Consider the following 26,379-nt stretch of genomic DNA (forward strand, 5'->3'; position numbering starts at 1 on the left):
ATTTTTGTCCTACAAAAACTATAGAACAATTTTAAAAAATTGTTATAAAAAACAATTTTGTAAAATTATTTTCTATCACAGTTACCAAAGAGACCCTTGGTGACTTGATATTGAGGTTTTAAAAATATATATTATCAAGTTAGATAAATTAAATTAAATTTAACGATAGTTCCAACCTCCTTTTTTCTTTTTGGGTCTATTCGAAAGAGAATCTAATATTTCTTAATTGTAAAAATCCGAATACGATTAATCGTCTCGTGAATATCTTCGCTTCCAAACAATTAAATTACATTTTTCACTCCATATACCACTCTCAAGCCATACGTTAAGATTCAAATTAATTAAGTGAAGGTCGTGTTAGTTAAAACCGACTTATAAGCTCAAAATAAAAGTTATATATGAGTTTTTAAATCCATCCAACCTTAGTAAACTTCGATCTGAACTCATTAAACCTTGACTTGAATAGGTCGAGGTTCTAGGTAGCAAAGTGAAGGCTGTTTGGTCAACCTAATTTGCAAGTTCAAAATAAAAGTCACAAGAGTTGACTAGTTGATTTTTTTACTTTAACTGCGATGCATTGAAGTAGAATATAACTAACTTTTTAGAATCCATTGGAGTTTACCAATTATCACTATATCAATCCATTTTAAATTTAATAAATTAAATTGCATAGGGTGATATTTTAGTAAATTAAAATCTTATGATTAAAAGCACGGGTTCATCAGCTATAAAACCCATCAAATTCTACCTAGGCCAAAACCAAATCAATTGATAGTATCATTGATTTATCTCGATCTGAGATGATAGGATGACATGGAATAAGAGCGACATCATACATGGTATGTAAAAAAAAAGTGTTATGAATTTTTCTTAATTATGTAAACGTGTTTTAAAGTAGTAAGAGTTATATGAATATAAACTATATAATATTTTTACATGATTATGAGTGAATCGTTAAAAATAATATCATAACTAATCTATGACTTTAGTGTAGTGATTTGAGTTCATATGATTGGGGGAAATTTTTTTGATACGTTTTAAAGTCATGATGGCTATTTGGGCCCATAATGAAGAATATTTACATAATTATGAATATATTATTGCAATAAGTTAATTCGATTGATCATTATACGACATTTGAAATGCTTAAGAGTAATGTCATATTAGCTCAAACAATGGTGAGCATGTCGGTTTAAAGTTACGAAAACTCTTTAGGTTAAAACGAATGTTACTACAATAGGTTAACCTAATTGATTGTTATAGGATATTTGATATGCTTTCGAGTAATATCATATTAGCTCAAACCGCGGGTGAAAATGCATAATAGGCTCCCCCCTCTTTCATTACCCACAAACACCACCATAAATACTAAATACATAATTTTTTTCAAATTTAACAAATGCCTATGAAAAATCTCTAAACATGTTAGTGGATCACCGACACAAATTATATTCCAATTTATCTAAGTGGTCACCCTTTAATTGATTAACATTTAAACAAACTCAATTAGTTACACAATTATTAATTTAATAATTTGAATTAAACAAAAATTTGTCAAATTCCATGATTAAGAGTAGGGTCCCATGAAACCCTAGATTTTTTGTTGCAATCCTAGATTTTCCCAATTTCCTAATGCTACTCACAAAGCCTCGTTGCAAACATCAACTACCAAAAATAGAAAAAAAAAAAAAAAGAAAAATGGAAAAAAAAAAAAAACCAAAATAGACGTAATGATCAACCCCAGATCAACGACCAATCAAGCTCGGCCCATGGTTTTTACCATACACCGCAGCGCACAGGACAAGTCCCCCCTTGTTCCTCTTCACACAAACACCGCCCCCTATAATAGAAAACACGAAATTTTCTTTTTTCGATTCTCTGAAAACACTTTCGAAACCTTTCTATCGATCACATCCCTCTTTCTCTTTTTCTCTCTTCGATTTTCGCTGATTATCTTCGTTTCGGGTGTGGCATTGGATCCTTGTGATTCGGGCATCTGATCGTCTCCGAACCCTAAAAAAGCCCTAACTCGAAAACCCTAACTCACTGAGTCCGATCCCTTAATTTTTTTCTTTCTGTGTTCGTGCCCGGAGGAGGTTCAATTAATTATTGGTTGATACAGAGGGTGCTCGGTAAGGATCATTTTTGGTTTGGTCTTCTTGTTTTAGGGTTTAATTTCGTTGGTTGTTAATCGCCGATTCTCTGTTTGGTTGATGAGAAGACTAAGGAAAGGGGAGTAGAGGGAAGGAGAATTTTGAGGGTTAGTTTGATTGAAATTGTCGATGGAGCCAAGCAGTGAGGGGAGGTTTTAGCCTAAGGTTTTCAGAATTATGATTTCTTTTGTTTTCTTGCGTTTTCTCATTGACCAAACGGGTAAAGGGGTTTGTCTGCATGCCATTATTTTCACGAATTAAGCTCACTTGACTGAAAACAATTTCATGCATGTTCTATTGAATGTAGGGTCTGTCACAGCTTCATAGGAGCTTTTGGGCATAGCTCCTGTTGAAAAGGTAAGGTTTTTTGGTATTTTTTAAGCTTATTTTTGCTTTGATTTGTTGAAGTACACCTGTAAATGATGTGAAAACTTTTTGAAATATTATTGTTTTTGTTTGTTTATGTTTATTATGTAATTGTTATTTATTCAGAATCCACTGTAGAAGAAAGATGAACTTTAGTCGAATTTAGAACTTCTAACATCATTTAGAGCTTTGCTGACGTGTCAACATCTTACTATTGGCTTGGATAAGGGCTATTTGATTGAAAGGGATAAAACAAAGATGTATTTGGAAGAATAATCTTTATCTTTTAGAAGCATGAAATACCACCTTTTTATGGATGGAAACATCCTCCATGAATTTTTTTTTATCTCCATCTCACAGTCAATCACTTTTTGAAAAAAGTACAAGTGTAATTATGTCAGACTGATGTTATATTTACAATTTTCAGTAAGTAGAATTTGTTTTTTCAAATGTGGGGATCATCTTGGCACAAATATTTCTTCAGGTAATTAGCTACTATTTTGGTTGCCTATGCCAGAAAAGATGATCACATGACATTGGTCTTTCACACTTGTTCTGCCTTGGTTTATGGGATCATATATTATGAAATAGAGATTCTTGACAGGTGCCTGCCCTTTGTATGCTTGATAATTATTCTATAATAGTCTTTAGAATGAAAAATCATTCTATACATAGGTCACAAAAGTCATGATGCACTGTGATGCTTACAAGTTATCAATTCATGATAGAATGTGGAAATAGGCTCCTTTCACAAAGGGAAGCTGCTCTTACAAAGGCCTCAGATTACTAGTTATGGTGTAATTCTCTTGTCTGGATGGCTTCTCACCATGGGAAGGAGTAGTTTTTCATTTTCCTTCCCTCTTTTTGGCTATCTCTTGGTGGCTGTTGTATATGTTCTGTATACTTTGGTGCACTCTTTTTGGCTCTTCTAATGCATTTCTTGTTTGCCTGTAAAAAAAATGTAGTTCTCTTGTCTGGATGGCCTCTTGGTTTAGGCAAGTAACTGATATAGAATCACAAGTCAGTAGTTATCAAAGATCTCTGCATTCCTGTAGCCATCTCTTCTTATGCAATACTTACTTACCTATCAAAAAAAAAAAAAAAAAAAAAACTAAAAATCCTGTAACTATCTCCTCTCCTCAGAAGCAGGGAATAGGGATGCTAAAAACTCTTCATCATTTATTTGACTAGGAATTTAATGAAATTGAGAACGTATTCATCATGTTGCAGAGTTGCAAATACATGGTTAGAGAGTGATATGAATATTAGGAACTGTTTCATTTTTTTTTGATAGGAATATTAGGAACTCTTTCATGAATTCACCTCATTATGAATGTCACTGAAGATTGAATTTATGTTAGACAGTTAACTAAATAAATAGACATGAGTTATTTAACTTATATGAAAAACTGGTTAGAATAAAGATTCCAAACAAGAAAGGAAGGAAAAATATACGAAGGAAGGAAAAGATATAAAAAGGAGTGCAGAGCTAGGTTAGAAATAAAGAATTTAAGCCCATAGATATAAAAAGCAAGGAAAAGGTATGAAGGGAAACCTGTTCTCAATGTAGGCATTGTCTGAGACTTACGTAATTTTTATTCTTCTATTTGAAACTCCATGGTTTTTTCCTCCTTTTTCAATCAATAAGAAAGAGCCTTTCCCAACCCAAATTTACTTAATATTTTACCTTTTTTTTTTTAATTTCTTTTTTGGCGGAAAAGGAATGATGACGAACTTGAAAACTAGAATTTTGAAGATGACACATAAAAGCATGTATATATATAACACAATAAGTGCATATTGTCACGGACTTAGTCGTTCACTAAGCTCGTGCGGCACTTAGACAAGCCAAGACGCTTGACCTTGCTAAGTCAGCCTTGCTCCCAATGCTTAGCTTGCTAGGCTAAGACACTCTCGACTCAAAAGCTTAAGAAGCTTGGTAGGCAACTCCTTAAAGAATGGAAGCTCTTTATTACTCAAAGAAGCCTTTACAAGTGCTTGGAAGCTCACTTGCTTGGTTAGGAAGTGATTTGGGTGGTGCCTTGGCCAAATGAGGCCCTCACCTATTTATAGGCACCAAGGGAACTCTCTGGAACCTTGGAGGGTTCCTTACAAATCAAGAATATTCTAGAACTCCCTACACTAATCTAGGTACATCCTTATGTACAAGAAATCTCTAGAATTCTCTAGAAAGCCCTGGACTTCTCTCATGCCTTCCACCATAGTGTAGAGATGTGTGGACATCTCTAGGCATTTCTAGAACCTTCCACACTCTTCCCACTAATGGCTTAGTGTAGATGGCTCCAGGAGTCTCCAGAAGCTTCCCTCCTCCTATATAAGCTCATGGGGAGGGTCATTTGAAGCATCCTGTGACACTCTCCCCCACCGATGCCGTCGACGTCCTCGTCGTTGCCTCGTTCTGAAACCTCTCGATGTGTTTCCAAAACTTTCTCAAGGCATCTGCATGTTCCCAGCTTACCTGCCTCTTAGGTAGTCCTTTCCATCGGACTAGATACTCTATCACAGGAGGGACCCCTTGTCTCCTGGTGACCCGTTCAGCCAGGATATTCTTCACCTCCTTCTCCCGTGAGGCTCCAGATGGATGCAGACCCGTGCGCTTTCGATGCTTAGAGTGCTGCTTCCTCTTACCCATTGAGTTCACCTTTCCCTTGGTGACCTCTTCCATGTGTGTGCGGGCTACCTCAGTTTACTCCCCTTTTTCCTCCTTTACTTGCACCCCTGCTAGTAAGGAGGTCTTAGGCGTACTAGGCTTCGGGTTGAATTGGAGGGCACCTAGTAGCTGCATTGAGCCCATATGTGCTTCGTCCTCCTGCTCCCTCTCCTCGATCATGGCACTAAGCGCCTTCCTCTTTGGGCAATCCCGTGCCCAATGTGGACCGTCACATAGGAAGCATTTGGTTTTAGGCGTGAACTCCTTCCTTCCCGCCTTACCCCTTCTTTCTTGGACGTTAGGCATCTTGCCTGATCCCTTTTGAGGAGCATTGTGGTCCCTTGAAGCCTCGTCTCCCCCACCCATGGTGTGGCTATCCTCCCAAGACTCAGTCTTGGGGGAGTCTTCCCTCTTATAATCTGTTAAAGACTCTGCTACTGCCATGGCAGTGGCTAAGTCTTGAACACCTCGGCGTCTTAATTCCTGCTCGGCCCACCCTTGCAGGTTATCCATGAAGTTGAATAGCAACTCCTCCTCAGTCATGTTAGGAATCTCAAGCATGAGTGAAGAGAATTCCTTGACATAGTCGCGTATTGCGCCTATGTGCTTGAGACGCCTCATGTTCTTCCTAGCCAGGTAAGCCACGTCCTCGGGGTAGAACTGCCTCTTGATCTCCCTCTTGAAGTCCTCCCACGTCTCTATGGTGCAAATGCCTTTCTCCATATCGGCAAACCTTCGACGCCACCATAGAGTAGCTGTGTCAGTAAGGTAGAGGGTCGCAGTTCTTACCTTAGCCGCCTCATCCGTCAATGTGATAGCCTCGAAGTATCGCTCCATATGCCATAAGAAGTTATCCAACTCTTTGGCATCCCGTTTGCCACTAAACCCATGTGGCTTCGGCACCTCCACCCTACATGCCTCATGTGTGGCCATGACCCGTGCTGACACAGCAGCCTTGTAGATGGCCAACTCTTGCCTAACCTCCTGGTCTCGGGACTCCATTCGAGTGGCCAAGGCCTCTATCCTTGACTCCATGCTAGCAAGCATGCTCAAGACCTTTCCTTGGAAGGACATGAATTCCTCGTGTGACACTGGCTGAACTTGTGAGACTTGCACCCCCTCACGAAGGTCTTGGATCTGCTCCCTTAGATCCTCTAAGCCCTTCTCTATGCCTTGCTCGATCAAGTCCAACCCCTCCCGAGTGTCCGCCATGGCTAGCTCCACCTTGGCTAGCCTTGCCTCCATGTTGGCAACGGCATCACGAGATTTATCCTTCTTGCCCCTGCCCCGTGCAGTAGGCTCGGTCTCCCTCCCACGGGTTTGCTCGCTAGTCTCCTCCACGTTAGAGCCCGACATGCTTCCTTTGATATGCCCACCTCTTAACGGCGCTCTGATACCACTTGTCACGGACTTAGTCGTTCACTAAGCTCATGCGGCACTTAGACAAGCCAAGACGCTTGACCTTGCTAAGTCAGCCTTGCTCCCAATGCTTAGCTTGCTAGGCTAAGACACTCTCGACTCAAAAGTTTAAGAAGCTTGGTAGGCAACTCCTTAAAGAATGGAAACTCTTTATTACTCAAAGAAGCCTTTACAAGTGCTTGGAAGCTCACTTGCTTGGTTAGGAAGTGATTTGGGTGGTGCCTTGGCCAAATGAGGCCCTCACCTATTTATAGGCACCAAGGGAACTCTCTGGAACCTTGGAGGGTTCCTTACAAATCAAGAATATTCTAGAACTCCCTACACTAATCTAGGTACATCCTTATGTACAAGAAATCTCTAGAATTCTCTAAAAAGCCCTGGACTTCTCTCATGCCTTCCACCATAGTGTAGAGATGTGTGGACATCTCTAGGCATTTCTAGAACCTTCCACACTCTTCCCACCAATGGCTTAGTGTAGATGGCTCCAGGAGTCTCCAGAAGCTTCCCTCCTCCTATATAAGTTCATGGGGAGGGTCATTTGAAGCATCCTGTTACAATATGCTTAGTTAGAATTTAGAACTAAAAATCATGGCTAAGAATTGAAGAAGTTTATTTTTGTGGATTATATAATGAATCTATATATTAAAGTTATATTTTATTAATTTGAACTTGTCAAAGCTTTAACATTCAATGTTTTCTTATGATATGATGTAGTTTAATCGGTTATATATACTCTATACTTCATACTTTCAATAGATATACACTTGTATATATATTTTTTCTATTTATTTTTCACCATTTAAAAAAACTTACGATATATGATACAGAAAAATAAGCCTATCAAAAAAAAATAAAAATGATACAGAAAAATAAAATACATTTTACGAGTTAACAACTATGGTAGCAGCAGTAGTGGGCAGTTATGGACCAGTAGTTGCTTGGATCTGTTACAGTATTGTAATTGCTCGCTGCAGTGCTTCTATGATGTGAATAGTCCTGGTATGTTGTATTGGTCTGTGAAATGGAATGGGGCTGAACTTACAGACAGCCACTGTTATGTGGAGGTTGTAATGCAATGTTGCTGCAACTTTTAAAAGGCTGCATAGTGTATGGATGATTTTACTTTTTCTTTTGGGGTGTAAAAGAAGAAAAGGTTTTTTTTTCTTTCCCTCTTGTAATTGGTTTTTTTTCCTTGTCTAGGGGTTTTTCAATTTTTATTAGGTTCACTAAGAAACTATTAATGCATGAACTTTTAGATCTTTTGGTTGGGTGGTTACATCCTTCTCTCTGATTCATGGTGAGTGTCTGATGATGTAGGATGTCTCAGCTCTGCTTTCTTCTGTATTTCCCATGCTTTTGTTTTGGTTTTTGTTTCAGTTGGATTTTCCTCTCTTCTCCTTCGGTAGTATTTTGAAACCTAAAAAATTGTGTATTTATTCCATTTTTGCTGTCTTTGATCAGTTTGGGAATATTTTTTATCATTTTGTCTGACATGATAACAGCATGCTTCCGGTTTGATTATACTCATGTTACCTTCTTTTCTTTTTTTAAGAAAACAACCTTTGTGTGCTTTCAGAATGATACTATCTTATGTCTTGCTGTTGGATGACAAAATCAGTTCGAAGCTTTATTTTTACTAGAGATATCTTCTGAGGATGAATCTGCAACAAGTTGCACAGCCCAGACCTTTTGCTAACGGATTTGGCCGTCGAAGAGAAATGGGGAGTAGGCAAGATAACAAGTTGCAGTCTGGAAAATCAAACCCCAGCAGGTTACCAAATGCAGGTGAAAATCTGACCTTATTCTTTGTATTGTGTTGTTTTTTTTTTTCTTGTAACAGTCATTGTTACAGGTGTTTTTACTGGCACTAAAGGTGGAGGATATGAAAGCTCGTCACGTGATCGACTGGTATATTTAACAACATGTTTTATTGGACTTCCCGTGGAAGTCCAGGTCAAAAATGGATCTATTATTTCTGGAATATTTCATGCAACAAACGCTGACAAGGATTTCGGTATGGTTCAAGAGATTACACAATTGTCCCTTGCATCATAATTTTGTATTGGTTCCCTTGACCTTCTTTCAAAATCCAAGCAATTCTGTTTTCAGCCATTTGCTCATAAAGGTTTTAGCATTCACTTTGCTCATAACTTGCAGGTATTGTTTTGAAAATGGCTCGTTTGACAAAGGATGGTCCCGTCCGTGGACAGAAGGCTATTTCAGATTCTGTCAGCAAGGCTCCTTCAAAGATTTTAATTATACCTGCTAAAGAACTTGTTCAAGTTATAGCAAAGGTTGTGCTATATTTATACATTTCTTCATTCTGGTATACTCTGAATCAAATAAGGTTTTTTCCCTTCTTTTTATAGGCAAACAAAAGATATATTAAAAGTGCCAACCAAAAACAAAGGAGTGGACTCTATGTACACATGGAGACACAAGAGGAGTAACCAGTAACCTAGACAAAAAATAAGCAGCACCGACTACAAAAACAAACTAAAGCTGCTATCCACAATTTAGATCATCAATAAAGTCTAATTGGGAAGCACAATCCCTTCCCAACAATATTCTAGACCAATCCATAAGAGAGCTAATAATGGATTCTTTTAGCTGAAGGTTGTTGAGCTCCACACAATCAAAGGTTCTTGTATTTCTTTCTTGCCACATACACTAAAACAAACAAAGAAGGGCCTAATCACTATTTCTCTTATCTTTGCACGCTGCTCTTCAACTTGCGAGTTGCACTTTTCTCTTCAAAGTGACTCGCCCACAAGAAATCTCTTTGATGTTTTTCTACCCTTCTTTTCACCTTCACAAGAATCAGAAAAAGGGACATGAAATATAGTTGATTCAAGTAAGTTTCAAACGTTTAAGAACATAAATATTTTATCCAAGAACTTGCCAGTAGTCTGTGATGTAGATAGTTTTGGTTGAAGTGGTAAATAAATTTATATCTTGTATTTGTTGGATGAAGTGGCTACTATCGTTCTCCTAATTCCTTGATTGTTGCGATCTAATTGAGTTATTCAATTGTGCCAGGATGTGTCTGTAACCAGGGATGGGTTCTCAAATGAACTCCAACAGGATAAACTACAGGATATTATGCTAGACTCCATCATTTCTCAATCTCGCCATATTGAGATGGAAAGAGAGCTCGAACGTTGGGTCCCTGATGAAGATATTCCACAATGTCCTGAATTAGAAAAAACATTTGATGGTCCTTGGAAAAGGTTGTTACTGCAACCTTTTTTTTCCCTTGTGGGGTTGGTTTCTCCAGATATCTTGATAAATGTTTTAGTAGATTAGTGACTGTATACTTGACTACGATTACAAACACATCTGAACTTTGCTTATAGTTTCTATTATCAGACTATGTTTGATGTTTTCAACTTTCAACTACCTATAAAAAAACAGTTTTCAACTTTCAACTGTTGCCTTGTTCTAGATCTATGTTTTCTGTGATTTTATCAATGTTAGTTGGTCTATTCAAAACGGTTTAGCATTCCCCCCTTTAAATAATATCATGGGAACACATAAATGTGCTTTGTTTATGAGTTTCTTTATCTTTTCTTGTGTCTATGTTGTATGAAATATGTTAGTACATTGTTGGAAAAGAATAAGGGTTTTGTGGCATTTTGGATTTTTGTTTGAGGTGAATTGTTGGTAATGGAACATGGGTTCTGTGGCATTTGTGATTTTTCATTTTTGGTTTTTTGTGGGGGTCAAGAAGTAGAGAAGAATGATTCTTTTCAGCTGGTTTGGGGGCATTGGGGATTGGTGAATGAAACGAAGGTGATGAAGAAAGGGAATTTCAGAGTTGATTACTGGGTTTTAAGGACTGGTACAGTTGGAATGAAAAATTATAGAGGAAGTGATTTAGTAGGCTGTGAAAGCTGAGAACGGGCTGGGGGCAGGGTTGCGGGGCAGGTGTGTTCTATGAGTGGAAAGAAATGATTCCTTTTGGCTGGTTTGGGGGCATTGGGGATTGGTGAGTGAAAGGAAGGTGATGAAGAAAGGGATTTCATAGTTGATTATTGGGTTTTGTTGGATGGGATTATGAGGTTTATGTTTAAGTGGGGTTCTTGGAACTGTATAGTTGGGGTGACAAATTATAGGGGAAGTGATCTAGTTGGCTGTAATACTGGTGTTGTGAATGCTGAGAATTCCTCTAATGGGTTCTGTGGTATTGGGTTTTTTTTTCTTTCTTTTTCCTTTAATTTCTTTTTTGGGGTCAAGAAGTAGAGAAGAATGATTGCTTTGGCTGGTTTGGGGCATTGAGGATAGGTGAGTGAAAGGAAGGTGATGAAGAAAGGGATTTCATAGTTGATTATTGGGATTTGTTGGATGGGATTGTGAGATTTATTTTTTAGTGGGATTCTTGGAAATGTATAGTTGGGGTGACATAGAGGAAGTGATTTGGTAGGCTGTAATACTAATACTTTGAATGCTGAGAATTCTTCTAATAGGGTCAATGGCAATGGGTCAAGGTTTGAAGTATTGAGAAGTGAGGCATATGTAATATTGGAATGGGTTCAAATTATTAGAATTTGGGTTGAAAGAATGTTAAGGAAGACATGGATTTGGCATTTGGGTTGTCTGGTACAAGGATCAGTTTATGAGAACAGTTTCAAAGCTGGTTTTATGTCTTGAGAATTGATGAACTTGGGGCTTGTTGGTTTCTTAAACTCAGAGGTGTTGAAGTTTTTGGCATCTTTCATGAAGTTTTCTTCTGAAATTAGTGTCAAAGTAGAAGAGACAACTAGCAGACTTATTGATATTTGGACGACTGGATATGCAGTTTGAACAGCTCCATCCCTTTGATAGGATCTTAAATATAGAAATTTACCTGTCACTTATCAAAAAAAAAAAGAAAAAAGAAATTTACCTGTCAGAAAAATGTAATGTCTTCACTTCTGCACTAGCTTGTTGTTAAAAGGAGTGATGCGGTTCGAGGTGTGTGCACTATGAAGACCAGTGAAATAAAAAAGGGGAAAAAAGGAACATGGGTTGTGCATCAAGAAAATATCTGTTGGTGTTTGATTTATTGAAAAAAATAGTCCTATATAGAGTGGAATGGCCAAAGAGGCTGCATATTGCTGTCCCAAATAGTTGGAATGTGAAATAGTTGAGTTGTACTCAATATCGATATTCTATAATTTTTAAACATCCAGGTCATTTAATTGCAACCTTGTGGTCTCGAGCTGTCTGTTTTGTATATAGAATCTGATACTGTTATTAACTTTTATATTGTTTTTCTTTTATTAGGGGCTGGGATCAGTTTGAAATAAATAAAAAATTGTTTGGAGTAAACAGCACCTTTGATGAGGAGATTTACACAACCAAACTTGACAGAGGTCCTCAAACGAGAGAATTGGAGAAGGAAGCTTTAAGATTAGCAAGAGAAATTGAGGGAGAAGAAACCCATGATCTTCACTTAGCAGAGGTGAGATTACCTTGATATCAGTTTCTACCATCTCTTAAATCCTTTTTTATTGATCTCTCCAAATTTTTTACATCTCTCATGTTGATCTATATGTCAGGAAAGAGGCCTTCACCTTCATGCAAATTTTGACATTGATGAGGAGGCAAGATTTTCATCTGTTCTTAGGCGGGTTGATATTGGTGAAGACAATGAGGATGGAATGTTGGATTCGCACAATGATGAAACCTTTGGAGGTTCCTCTGGTTTGGCTATTGGCAGGCACTTCGCTGATTTGACCACTGGGAAAAGCAATGATGTGGCTCAAGTATCATCAAGCTCTTCATCTGTGGTAGTTCCTTAAACATTTAGTTTCTTCATATGGAATTTCAGTTATCTTGGTTAGTGGTAGGTTCTTGTTCTGGTCAGATTTCACTCAGTTCAGTTTTGTCATGTAGAGCTGTGGTCCTATCACCTATGCTAACTTTTCCAAAGCTTATTTGATAGGATAGGCTAAGCCCAATTGATGTGAGGTGAAATTGGTATAAGCTGAGTCTGAACTAAAGATTTCTATTTTTGCTTCTACTTGAGTTAAGCTCAGCCTGGTTCAACAGGATCTGATTAACAAGCCTACCTCCTTTTATTTTATTTTATTTTATTTTTTATTTGGAAATTTTCTTTCATCATACCTTTCTTCATTTTGGCATTAATTTGAAGTTTTTGGGACTTTTTACCATGTTTGTTGTCTTTTGTTGTGAAACTGGACATGTGCTGCATTTTGCTCAGCTTGTGAAGAAGTTTGTTAGCAACAGTTGAACTCTATTGCGCTTGGTTGGACTTCTCTACCTTCATCATTTATAATGCTATCTGTGCCACTTCAATGCCTTTGAACTATTTCTGAACTTTAGTTTGTTTAATGTCACTATAGATCCATTTTTTTGGTGTTGTCATCAGTTCATAGGTCTTTTTTGCTACTTGATTTCTGTTTTTGTTCTTTAAATCCATGTTGATCATGATAGTTCTCTTACTGTTCGATCTACCTGGTTATTTAGTTCCTTAAATCTCTATTTGTCCTTGTTTGGGAACCTTGGGATCGGTAATGGTGTCTACTTCTGGTTCTTTGGGTCCTCGTGCTCTCTTTCATTATGGAATCTTAGGATCAATCATGTGTCTGCTTCTAGTTTTTTGGGGCCCTTGATCTCTTTTGTTTATGATACCTCAGGATAATGTGTCTATTTTCTTCTCTCAGATAGTTAGGCTATGTTTAGGGCACCTTTTGGAAGGTTAAAAGGAGCATTTTGATTGGAAAAAGGCTGTTTGTGTGTTTGGTTATGTTTAAATCACCCTTTGAGTTAAAAACATTAGGACTTCAAAGGATGCAGAAGGTATAATACTGTAACATTTTCCAAAGAGCTTCAAGAAGTTAGAATTTCTTTTTAAAAAAAGTTCATTTCAATGGACATCTATTAGCTTATAAATTCTATAAAATGATATTTATAAATTTTATGAAATGACAAAATTTCGCATTTCCTTAGCTGGGAAGTTGTTCTAAAAATAGGGTGGCCAAAGACTCAAAAATCTCTTTTCTTGTAACTTCTGTACATATAGATCTTTTAAAAAAGTACTTTATTAGAAGCTACATCTATACAGAATGGGGCTTCAGTATTTGAGATGCCCTTGGCTTCTGTAGTTAAGATTGTTATCTTCTTGGTCAAGTTTGTGGCTCTTTGATGGAGGAGCACCACTATCATCCTGGTATTGTACATTCTAATAAAATTTCGTTAGGAATTAATACAAAATTTTGCAAATTAGGTTCCTATCTAACTCTACTAAGGTAGTTGTTGGTAATTTTTTTTTTCTGTTGCGGCTACTACAACCAAAGAGAAGATATTGGCGTAGATGACCCATCTGTTGTGCATTCTTAGTGTGTAATTACTGGGTAATACTCTTTTTGTATCTGTTTCTTTTGGTTTTTATTTTCCTTTTATTGACATGCAGGATGAAGCACAATCATCTCAGTCTGGTACCGGCTTGGACTTATACCACTCTGGCTCTCATGATCATGCTAGACATTTGGCTTTGGACAGCCAAAGCAGGTTTCTTATATTTTTGCTTATATAAATTGATCTTTCTCTTCCCCTAGGGGTAAAATAAACTGCTTGTATTGCCATGAGAAGGGATTTCTGAAAGACGGTAACAAATTATTTTCTTTATTTCCTAAAACTCATCTGAAATTTGTAGGGTTCAAGAAAACCAGTTCAGCGAACAGCAGGTAGGAAATAATCATGCTAAGGAGTTTGTAGAGAAGCAAACAGTGAGTTAAAATTTGACTGCTATATATTCCACTTACAATGTCACATGTGCCTTGTGTGATTGCTTCCAGTTTGGTTGTTTTTGAGTAGTTCCTGATACCCTTATTGTTTGTTTCTGCCCATACTTATGCAGTTAGCTGAGGAAGCTCAAACCTCAAAATCAGAAGGTAAGTGAACTTTTCTGCCAATGCCTGCAAATCAATTGATGAAAAATGTAGTTACCTGATGGAGACATTAGGTTGAAGACCTAAAAATGTTTCACATTAGACATCCTAAGTATACCACCTCCCTGTCTTGGTGCTGGTACCAAGCCTTGCTTATGAGGTGTTTTGCCCCTTATTATTATTATTATTATTATTATTATTATTGTTATTATCCTCATCATCATCATCCCTGTTCTTGTTATTCTTATCATTATTAGTGTTATTACTACAACTGTTATTGGTATTGTTGTTGTTGTTGTTGTTATTCACAAAACTCGCTCTCTCTCTCTCTCTCTCTTGTGAATATGTGGTGCTAAGTCTTGGCCTAGCTAGCCTCAATCAAGTTCACATAGGCAACAATGGAAGATTAGAACACACAATGATTATGAGAGAGCAAACTCCTAACCTGTATAGTCACTCATCATACAAGATTATAAAATTGGTGAGTGTTCCAATACTTAGCTACACAGAGAAAATCCCCTCAATTTCATAGACTTATATACGTATGTGACTAGTGACCCCCACACATGTACCTGCCCATTTGAATTCTAACTGCCCATTTGGATTCAAAGGAGTCAGTGGTTGGAGTTAGTTTAGTAGGCAGGTTATATAAGCTTCTAGCCAAAGTTGCTGGTTGATAGGCTTAAGAGGGTTGTTGGTAAGGTAGTATATGATTTTCAGCATGCTTTTCTAGAAGAGAGGCTAATTTTAGACACGACCCATGCAGATGAGGCACCATTGATTAAAGGATAAAGAGTCCCACACTTGGATTCATTTGTAAACTTGCCATAGAAAAAGCTTATGATCATGTTAATTGGAGCTTCCTTTTTGAAGTCATGGAGAAAATGGGTTTTTGGTGGAAGTGGGCAAGTTGGATGAAGTGGTGTATGTCTTTTGCCTCGTTTTTGGTTTTAGTAAATGGGACCCTCATTGATTTCTTCCAAAGCATCAGGGATCTGAGACAAAGGGACCTCCTCTCCCCTTATTTATTTGTCTTAGTGATGAAGGCTTTCATTTGATTGCTAGTGGAGACAAGGGAAGGGAGTTTCATCTCTGGTTTTGTGGTGGTAAGGAGGGTCGAGGTAGAGTTGAGGTGACTTAGCTAATATATTTTGATAATACTATCAGTTTTTACGAGGCTAATGAAGAACAATTGATGTATTTGAATTGGACTCTCATGTGGTTTGAGGTGATTTTTGGGTTGAAAGTGAATATGGAGAAGATCGAGCTCATTCCAACAAGGAGGAGGATTGACAATTTGTAAGACTTGCAAGAGAATTGGCTTTTTGGGTGGGGTTTCTTAATTCTACTTATTTAGGTCCTCCTTTGGGAGCCCATTTCAAATCTATAGCTATGTACTTATCAAAAAAAAAAAAAAAAAAAAAAATCCAAATCTATGGCTAGGTGGGATGTGTGGGAGAAATTTTAAAAATGATTAGTCTTGTGGAAAAGATAATACTTGTCGAAATGGGGGAGATTCACTCTCATAACAATACAAGCTAGCTTGCCTATCTATTGCTTGTCATTTATTGGGGATTCCTAGAAGGGTAAGTTTAAGGCTTGAGGAGATCCAATGAGACTGTGGGGTGGTGGAGTTTTAGAGGTATAACCTCCCTAGTCATTCGGTCCAAAGTGTGCGTGGATAAGAAAAAAGAAGGTTTGGGCATTAAGAATCTCTTTGTTCTCAACACAGTGTTATTGAGCAAGTGGGGTTAGAGATTTGCCTCGAAAAGGGACTCATTGTGGAAGTGAGTGATTGTTGTGAAGTTTGTGGAGGAAGGGGCAGGTTGGAATTCGGGGTGCCTAGGAAGGGTTATGGTGTTGGTTTTTGGAAGGCTATCAAGAAAAGGTGGGAGGTCTTTAAAAGAATAGTTTGTTTCAATGTTGGGAATGGGTGGAGAATTTAATTTTCATTGGACAAGTGGTGTGGCAATGCTTTGCTAATGGATTCTTTCCCCACCTTATTTGTCATAGCCAGCTTAAAGGAGTTGTGGGTAGTAGATATGTGGGAGCAAGATGGAGGGACGGGTCATTGGAGTCCCTGTTTCTTGAGATAGTTCCATGATTGGGAGTTAGAGGTAGTGGAGGCCTTCTTGTGAACAATTCAAAAGCATTTGGTAAGACATGATATTAAGTATAGAATGCCTTGGCTGGTTTGAAGGAGCTGCCAGAGTGCTTAAAGGATTTCCTGTATGTGGTTATTTGGAAATCATGGGTTCTTAAGAGTTGGCTATTTGTTATTTTTAAAAATGGGAAAGGATCTTGACATTCAGCCGTTTGAAAAGCAGAGGGGTGTCTTTGGTATGTAAAGGGAAGGAGGAATCCATCATTCACATGCATTTTCATCGTGTTACAACTAGAATTTTGTGGTGGTTGGTTTTTTGTTATTCAGGTTGCAGTAGGGGATGCATTCTTCAAATAGATTGATGTTGCTAAGTTGGAATGGGTTTCATGTAGGAAAAGGTCTTAATGGGTTTCATGTATGAAAAGGTGCAAGAGAGCTTGGTTGGCTGGCCCATTGTTTCTTTTATGGACTATTTGGTGTGAAAGAAATCAGAGAGCTTTTGAAGATGTGGAAATCTCAGATCAATAACTTAAATCCTTTTTTATGCATATGTTTATGGAATATGTTAGGCATCATAAAGAAGGAAATACTGTCTATGGTCAATTTTGTTGATTTGTTAGAAGCCAAGTGGATGTGGACAAGTGTTGTGTCCTTTGAATGCTTTCTTTCTTTGTTTGTTTCTATTGGCACCCTTTGTACACATGTACATTGGTGTGCCTTAGCCCTATACTTTTATATCATCTTTATTTTTTCATTTATATTTTTTATATGTGCTTATAAAAAAAATATAGGTTTTTATTTTTTATTTTTAGTTATTTATAGATAAAGAACAAAATATATTAAAAAGAGGCGCCATAAGAGCAACTCAAGATATACAATACCTATAACCAAAAGAACATAAAAAGGAAAAAGAACAATCAAATGGAAAAGGCTAAAACAACCTTAACAAGAGCCCAACCAATTAACAAAACTAGCTAAAGTTAGAGGATAATTATCTATGCACAACTTTGACTTTGACCAAGGGGAGTAAGCAAAAGAACCTTTTTGTCTCTAGATCAAAAGCATGTCATCATCGAATGCCATTCTATTCCTTGCCTTCCATACTACTATCCAAAAGATGTGTAAGAGAGCTACTCTGCAAATTTTCTTGCGCTTTTTGCCCACAAAAGAACCATGCTAACCTAGTAGAGTTTGTTTGACCAACGAAGGAAGCACCTAAGGCACCCTGAACATAATAAAGAGCAATTCCCATAAATTGTTTTAACACAGTGAATAGGTAGGTGATCTATGGTCTCTTCATTCTCATGGCACATATAATATCTATTTGTTAGGGCCCACCCTCTTTTTTGAACTAGATCCAAGGTTAAGGTTTTACCCCATGTTGCCTCCTAAGCAAAAAAGTTAACCTTAGGCAGCATTCATGAGTTCCAAATGCATTTTGAAGGGAAAGAAACGGAGTTGCTTGACTCTAAGGGGTTGTATGGAGATCTAATAGAAAACTTGCCACTCTCTATTTTAGTCCAAAGTACCATGTCTTCTAGATCCCCACAAACTCTCTTCTCATGCAACCACATCAAAAAGCTCTCCACAACATCCACCTCCCAATCATTGAAAGGTCTAGTGAAGCATGAATTTCATCCCTCCCTCCCCACTTCAATTGAGGAGTCCCAAATATCCTCCTCTCACGACTCTTCTGGGTTTGCTAAAGCAAACAAAGGCGGGAAGGACACACACTCATTATCCACTAAGAAAGAGATCCTACTACTCACAAGATCTCAATCCTTCTTTATTGCTTTTTACAACCCAACACCATACACTTCTCTCACTTCCCGAGAAAACCACCCCTCTTTCTTCCTCATACTTTCCTTTATTAGCTTGATTCCAAAGGGTCCCTCTCTCATTAACAAATCTTTAATTCCATTTACAAAAGAGAACCTTATTGAGAGTTGAAAGACACTTGAAACCAAAACCCCCTTTCTTCTTGTCTAAGCAAACAATTGCCCATCTTACTAGATGTGGTGTTCGCTCTAGAGCCCTACCTCCCCAAATAAAGTCCCTTTGAATCTGTTCTAGCCTCAATCTAATTGATCTTGGCATGCATAACAAAGACATAAATGTTTTTTTGATTAGTAAAAGTATTGTATTAAGAAGAGCTGCTAAAATAACAGACCAAGATGTACATAAATAAGGACACTCACCCCCTTATAGCTGAAATAAAAAACTGTTCAAACAAAATGTACAAAAAACAACCCCTCTCTTAACGGGAACCCACCCAATCAATGAAATCTATTAACATTGAAGGATCATCTTTTATAAACAATTTGGTCTCCAACCAAAGTAACTAAACAAAAGAAGCTTTCAGCCTTTACATGGACAACACACCTTCTTCAAAGGCAATTCTATTCCTTGCCTTCCAAACTGGTCAAAACAAGCATAAAGGGCCCGCTTTCCAAACTGTCTTACGCTTTTTGCCCACCCAAACCCCATTCCATCCCAAGAGGGTTTCCATTTCCGAGGAAGGAAACACCCAATACACTCCAAACAATGTGAAGAACAACTCCCACACATCCCTTGTCTTTTCGCAATGGAGAATAATAGACTTCTCATGCGCTTGGCACAAAAAACATCTATTTGCTAAAACCCATCCCCTCTTTTGAATTTGGTCCAAAGTTAGAACTTTTCCTCATGAAGCTTCCCAAGCAAAGAAACTAACTTTTGGCTGCACACAAGAGTTCCATATTATCTTCATTGGGATATAAATTGATGAGTCCGACTCTAAAGCTTTGTAAAGGGACTTTACCAAGAAGTTGCCATCTTTCGACTCCAACCGCCTTACCCCATCCTCCTCATCTAAAAACACTCTTTCCACACAAGCGCACCGACCAGTTTCCTCCCTCATCCAACTCCCAATCCTTGAAGGGCCTAGTGAAACGAGGGTTCCAACTCCTTCCCCTTTCCCCACTTGCTGAATCAGTCTTTACATCTTTTACCTAAGCCTCGTTGGGAGCAGCTAAGGCAAAGTGCTTCGAATTAGGGTAGTTTTCCCTCCTTTTGGAAATGTGTGTCTTCCACATAGTCAACCTTTTGTGAAACCTCTCTTTCACACCATCCCAAGCTTCCACTAATTTAAACAATGCACCAAAGGGAGGCCCAAGTAAGTGGACGAAAGACTACCCACCTTGCATCCAAACTCATACGCAAGGTCATCAATATTTTCCCACCCTTCCCACAGTAATTAATTCACTTTTATCCAAGTTTATTTTCCATCCCAAAATGGCCTTAAACCATATAAGCAAGCAGCAAAGGAAGGTTATCTTCTCTTGAGAGGCTTGGCAAAATATCAGGGTGTAATACGCAAACAACAAATGAAAAATCTGAACCCCTTCTCCGCTCCTTCCTTTCACTTTACAGCTTGATAAAAAACCTCCATTCATTGCCCTTTTTAAAAGGCAACTGAATGCCTCTGTTGATAAAATATTGGTACCATGACATGAAATTTGCATAGTGTTGATTGTAAGTATGAATATATCAAATTTAAAATTTAATGAAATAAAAGTTTATTTAGACATTAATATTCAATATGCATATTTTATTATTGACCAATATTACTAATTTTATTATAAAATATGCATATTGAATATTAATGTCTAAATGAAAATTTTATTTCATTAAATTTTAATGTTTTCCAACACATTAAATTACATTTAATACTAACAAGATGATCTATGATGTTCAAAAGTACTTTCAAATGTTAAAAAAATTGGAAGTGCACAATTGTTTTTTGCCCTTTTTTATGTAGTAGTTTTTAAAAAATATTTGTAATCATGTTTACAAGTTCATACTTGAATTTAAAACATAAATGAGAACATCTTGAGGATATTATTATAGTGATTTTTATATTTGCAATATGTAATTTGATGAAATTTGAATATGTATATTAACATAATTAAAATTTATTTATTATTTTTGTTGTAGGAGGTGGTTGAATTTTTTTGTCTTGGAAACTGACCACAGGGACAAAAACAATAATATATGTTTAATAAGTGATGTGTTATAAATAACACTTTGGTATGATGGTACTTATCATAATTTCCTCATAGGAAGACCCTTGCCTTTCATCTTTTAGTGCTAATTTTTTATATTACCAAAAAACAAGTGAAATATTGTGATAAAATTGATAAATATCACAATAAATTGCCATTTTCGATATTACCAAAAATGGGCAAAATATCATGATAATGTTGGAGAAATATCGCAATAAATTCTTGAAATGAATGGCCTAGATTCAATATCACTAATATTTGAAAAATTGGTAAAATATATTGATAAAATCAGAGAAAATTCCCATGTTTCCTTTGGTTGGTGCCAAAAATTGGCCCAAAATTCTATGATTTTTTCTGGAATTTGCATCCTTGCTTGCATGTGCATGGCAAACAGCCTTCTTGTCTTGAGCCCAAGAAGCATGTCTAGCCTACATCTGTTGCCAACCTTATAATGCTCAGTTTGCCCAACATCTTGTGTTGGCTCAACACCTTGCATTTTCTCAGCTCATAGCCTAGTGTTGTCTCATCCCATGGCCTTCTATTGCCCCACCCCATTGCCTAACATTGTCACAGAATAATTGATATTAGTTGAAAGAAATTAGCTTGTTCTTATTCTTATTATTGTTATTATTATTATTTTGATGATTGGGAATGGGGTTGGATGGTTGTGTAATGGGCTAGTCTTAATATTCAGAGTTAAAGTGATGTAACATGGACTCTCAAGAACAAAGAACCAAGTTGCAGCAGAGAGCAAGTTTTCAATATGAAGGTGTGGTGCACAGTCTTAGGACAAGTCAAATAGTTAATATTTGGTTAAATAAAACTACCTTTTGATGTTTTTGGCCTACAAATTAGCAACAAAACCTTATTTCGCTCAATTAGACATTGGATGCATTTAGGGTGGACTCTCAAACAAAGGACCAAGTTACAGAAGTATTGAGTTGCAACATAGAGAAGTTTTCAATATGAAAGACCAAGACAAATTGTACCAAAAAATGAGGTGCATAGGCTTAGGTCAAACTAAGTAATTAATGTTAGTAAAAAGAAAGGGTTTAATACACTTTACCCCATCAACCTATCCCGTGTTTTGCGCATTGCTCCTTTAGGTTTAAAATCGAACACATTGCATCCCATGCTTCTTAAATTACATCACTTTGCCTTGATCATTGAACGGTGTTAGTTTTAGTGGATGGAAATGTTACGTGTTGTGCACGTGACTGATGAATGAAGGGTAATCTGGAAAATTTCAGCCCCAAAAAAGCCTCAAACAGAGAGCTTTGTCTTCATTCTTCATTCGAAGCCCTAACCCATTGAAGCCTTAAAAGCCCTAAGAAATTCAAAGCCCTATAATCCGGGAAGTAGAGCTTTGTGAAGAAATGCAGTTGCAAGAGTAATGGAGGATCCTATTGTGGTAAGGAGGCTCATCTTATGAAATCTTGGCTATTGTGAAGAAACACTTTTGAAAAGGAAAATTCTTAGCTATGAAAAGGAAACCTTAAACACCTAAATTTATTCCCTTTCATGAAATTTCTCAACTATGAAAAGGAAACTGTAACTTTAAACACCTAAACACCTCAAATTTATTTTTCCCAAATTTTATTAGTTATCAAACCAAAACCCTAACCCTAAACACTCAAAATTTTATCAGTTATTCTCTTTGCTGATATTTTCCTAGCCATTAAAAAAGAAAAAATTGAAGCAAAACATTGGAAGAAAAACGAAATTTACTGATAAAATCCATTCCAATCGAACTCTCAGCCCTTTGATGTATGCATTAGGCATTTAGGGCTTTTAGGGTTTCAATGGGTAGGGCTTTGAACGAAGACGAAACTTGAGAGTTGTTTGGGGCTAAGATTTTCTAGATTCAACCTTCATTTGTCAGTTATGTGCACAACATGTGACATTTTCCATCCACTAAAACTAACACTGTTCAACGATCAAGGCAGAGTGCTACAATTTAAGAAGCATGGGGTGCAATGTATTCGATTTTAAACCTAGAGGGGCAATGTGCAAGACACGGGATGGGTTGAGGGGGCAAAGTGTATTAAAGCCAAAAAGAAATTGTCTTTTGATGTTTTTGTTTTACAACTTAACAATAAAACTTGTTTTCCTCAATTAGCATTCCTCAACAGAAGTCTAGTTCAAAGCTAGGAGATCTCAAAATACTAAAGAAGTTTCTTGGAGCACTTTGAGAATCTTATACCAAATGTTATAAAATTCCTAGATAGGATTTGGATGGATTAAGGACCTTTATTTGATGAAGATTAAGTATTTTTTTTGGGATAATTTTAGATCATTCAAGGAAAATGAAAAGTTGATGGAGGAGAGGGAAGAGATTAAAAAGAGAGAGATAAAGGGAGGAGGGGTAAGAGGAATAAATGGGAAGAACACATGGTAGGTTTTACATTTTTGTTGGTTGCTGAACCACTTCAACCAAGCACACAGGCCCAATGTGACAAAGGAAGAAGAAGCATCTTGGATTATTTTCATTTAGTAAATTTTTTTGTTTCTGATAAAAAAGAAAACATTCTTAAAGTGCTAACTGATGAAGGGTGGAAAGCTTACTTCAAGATCAGTTCTTAATTGAATTCTAATTTACTTTCAAGTAGGATAGTTACTTTGTTTTCTTTGGTGCAAATTGGTACTGGTTATTGTCTGGAAATATGAATTGATGCTAGTTAAATTTGCATGTGGAACTTTTCCATAATCAATATTTAATATTTAGATGATTGTTAGTCTTGAAAATTTGAACTTACTTTATTATCTATGGGGGAATTTTTGATGCAGATTTACAATCATTACTGGATGCAAAGAAAGATGGATCTGATAAAGGGGGACTATCCCCTAATGCCACCGCATATGCTCCATCTCATGGTTCATCAAAAAGTCAGGAGAATATGGGTTCCCCTGCTGAAGTCTCAGAGGGTCCTGTATCTGTCAGAACCATGGGAGAAACACAATCTGTAAACTCTCGTGGACGACCTAGTAGCTCAACGTCATCTGCTTCAGATTGTGTAGGTGCTACCCCAGCTTCAATTGGTCCCGGTTTGTCACCAAGCTCATCAGTGGGTTCATTATCTTCAGAAAAGTCAACACTGAATCCCCATGCTAAGGTGGGATAGATTTTATCTTTTGTTGTGCTTCTTTTTTTTTTTTTTTTTTTTTTTAAGTTTATATGTACTGAACTTAAAGTGCATTTTTTTGTTATTTGACCAAAAAAATATACATATCACTCTTATAAATATCTATACAAGCACCTATCATTTACTCTTATAATATACTTTTTTGCTAATCTCATTTCCATTGTTTTTTTGGTTTTTAACATTGCTATCAGGAATTCAAACTCAATCCCAATGCAAAGAGTTTCATCCCATCTCAAACACCTGTAAGGCCGCCATCCCCAGTGTCAGATGGTTCATTCTATTTTCCAACTAATGTTCCTGCCATCCCACATATGCATGTGCCTGTGGGGGTTGGGGTAAGTGCAGCAAGACAAACCAATATGTTTTGTTCCTTACTTAGCTTTCCTGAGCTTGAACTTCAAATCTAAGTGCTATCTAAGGTTTTTGTGGGGACATTTTGAAAGTTAAAACAATGCTGCACCTTTCGTCATTTAACTATTTGCTTGTTTGATTGCCATTTTGTCAATGTCAAACCTTTAGGTGAAACTTGCTAATTTGTCATCTTGTTTTACTTATAATGGCAATGTGTGATGGATGGTATTATCATCTCTTTTCACATTGATGCTATTTCTGTGAAACTACCTCTCTTCCTTTTTGGTTCTATCTGTTGGAAATGAAGTTTGTAGAGAATGTCTCTTATTGTGTTCTAAATTTGTCCTAGGGTCACCTGTTAATGGAGAGTGTTGCTTATTATGCAACTTAATTTTTCTTTTTCCTTTTTCCCCTGGAACTCCACGATGGATCTAGGTATGTGAAAGTGAGAACATGGTCTACAATAATTGTCACTGGAGTGGAAGGTGATACCCTCAATAGCCGTTCTATGAAGAAATCTGCCTTTTTTGTAGAGTGGCATTAAATGAAAAGCATAAAAGTATTTGAATCATTTTTAAGAAAAGAAATGGTCACTTTTATATAATTCCTCCAATGGGTGATAACATGTTCTCATCTTGATTTTTACTTATATTATGCTGTATGATATTGTTAATATTTTCTTTATTGGTGGGTGTGGTTTGTTTGAATCTTAATCCATTGCTGAATTTCATGATGTTCATAGATTGGACACTCATTTTCTGGACACCAGCCTGTCATATTCAATCCACAGGCTGCACCAATTCAATCACCACAAACATATTTCCATCCAAATGGACCTCAAGTAAGTAATTGTTGCTTTAAAACATCCTACTGGAGAGACCCAAGAAATTCTCTTGTAGATATTAACTAATCACATTCATCATATTGCAGTACGGCCAGCAGATGTTTTTTGGACACCCAAGGCAGGTCTTGTACATGCCAGGCTACCCCCCTGTAAGAAAATTGTCATATCTAATAATTTTATATTGGATTAGTTGTTCAAAACTTAATATATGTTGCTGTGGATAATCGTACTTTCCATTGAGATGCATGGAAGTTGCTTTTTATGTCTTAATAATCCCCAAGGAATTGGTCACTTTCTTCAAAAAGTGACACATAAATTTCCATTTGTCAAAATACCAGCTGGTACTTTTTCACATCCTCTTGCCTTCATTAAAATGGTTGAAGATAATCAGTGAGGAGATGCATTTATACCCTACCAAGTGTTAGTGGGGTCCCCCTTTTTTTTTTTTCTCTTCTTACTGAAATCAGTATCCAAATGAAGTGTTAGAAAAGTTGTTTTTTTTTCACATAAATGTTAACAGGTACAATTCTCATGTTCTTAGGCTATACACCTGGCTATATTTTGTAAATCCATGGATTGGGAACAGATTTCTGTTTCATTGTTTCCTTTTGTCCTGCAACTCCAGCACCAATTATAAGCAACTGATGCAAATTGAGTTCATTTTCTTGACAGGAAATGCCATACAAAGGAAGAGATTTTTAGTTGGTTGATTGATCATATCATATTCTCAGCAGTGATGCTTGCAAGGAATAAGCTTCTCAGAGGCTGCTTGGAGCAATTTTCCCAGAAAACAAAACCCAGCAGTCCATGACGATCCAGTAGGGTCCTGACCTATCATCAGGAAAAGTTGATTCTGGGATTTAATTTCATGACCCTGTAAACTTTTCGCCCATACCATGACTTGGGATTTCTCAGTTTTCTTGAACATGTACCTTTCATTTAACTGTTTTCATTTTGATAAAGGTAATCTGAGATTAACTCAGGGACCAAAATTAGTTAGACATTCTCTGATTGATTACTCATCATTTGACCTCCTATGCGCCCCACCAAATACAAAAAAGGGTTGAGGGGAAATTAAACTCTCTGCTCTGACCAGGTTGTGCCTATTGCCTCAATAGTCCATAGCAGAGCAGCCATAGGGGATGGCCTATGTTGTATCTCTTAAGCTTATACTGGATTTACAGAGGCCATGAAATTTTCAGGTTCTTGTTTCGCCCCCCCCCCCCCTCTACTGAGAGGCATGACTTCCTCAACGGTGCTGGTCTTGTTAGGTTGTTTCAATACTCTTTTTTCTTTAATGCAAAGTAGTATTATTTTCTGTGTGAATCATGTCTCCATTATTTTTCATTTGTGAATTGCCCATGTTAGGGTTTTGGCCTTACTTTTCCAG

General features: G+C 37.0%; 1 protein-coding gene across 5 annotated transcripts; it reads left to right on the forward strand.

Annotated features, from left to right (window-relative positions):
• Positions 1–1,851: 1,851 nt before the first annotated feature.
• LOC117922763 (polyadenylate-binding protein-interacting protein 4) lies at positions 1,852–26,315 on the forward strand. Of its 5 annotated transcripts, none has more exons than XM_034840980.1 (16): positions 1,852–2,132; positions 2,461–2,510; positions 8,186–8,394; positions 8,462–8,623; positions 8,767–8,903; positions 9,649–9,839; positions 11,875–12,052; positions 12,150–12,380; positions 14,027–14,124; positions 14,270–14,342; positions 14,474–14,507; positions 23,439–23,764; positions 23,986–24,036; positions 24,888–24,986; positions 25,076–25,138; positions 25,662–26,315. In XM_034840980.1, the coding sequence occupies exons 3-16, from the start codon at positions 8,265–8,267 to the stop codon at positions 25,689–25,691; spliced, it is 1,803 nt and encodes a 600-aa protein (XP_034696871.1). In that variant the 5' UTR covers positions 1,852–2,132; positions 2,461–2,510; positions 8,186–8,264; the 3' UTR covers positions 25,692–26,315. The 5 variants fall into 5 exon arrangements, with proteins under 5 accessions (XP_034696871.1, XP_034696867.1, XP_034696870.1 ...); XM_034840976.1 differs by having other exon boundaries at positions 1,853–2,132; positions 23,986–24,129; XM_034840979.1 differs by having other exon boundaries at positions 1,853–2,132; positions 8,483–8,623; positions 23,986–24,129.
• Positions 26,316–26,379: the final 64 nt, after the last annotated feature.

The sequence above is a fragment of the Vitis riparia genome, chromosome 9 (genome assembly GCF_004353265.1).
Source record: "Vitis riparia cultivar Riparia Gloire de Montpellier isolate 1030 chromosome 9, EGFV_Vit.rip_1.0, whole genome shotgun sequence".
NCBI lineage: Eukaryota > Viridiplantae > Streptophyta > Magnoliopsida > Vitales > Vitaceae > Vitis > Vitis riparia.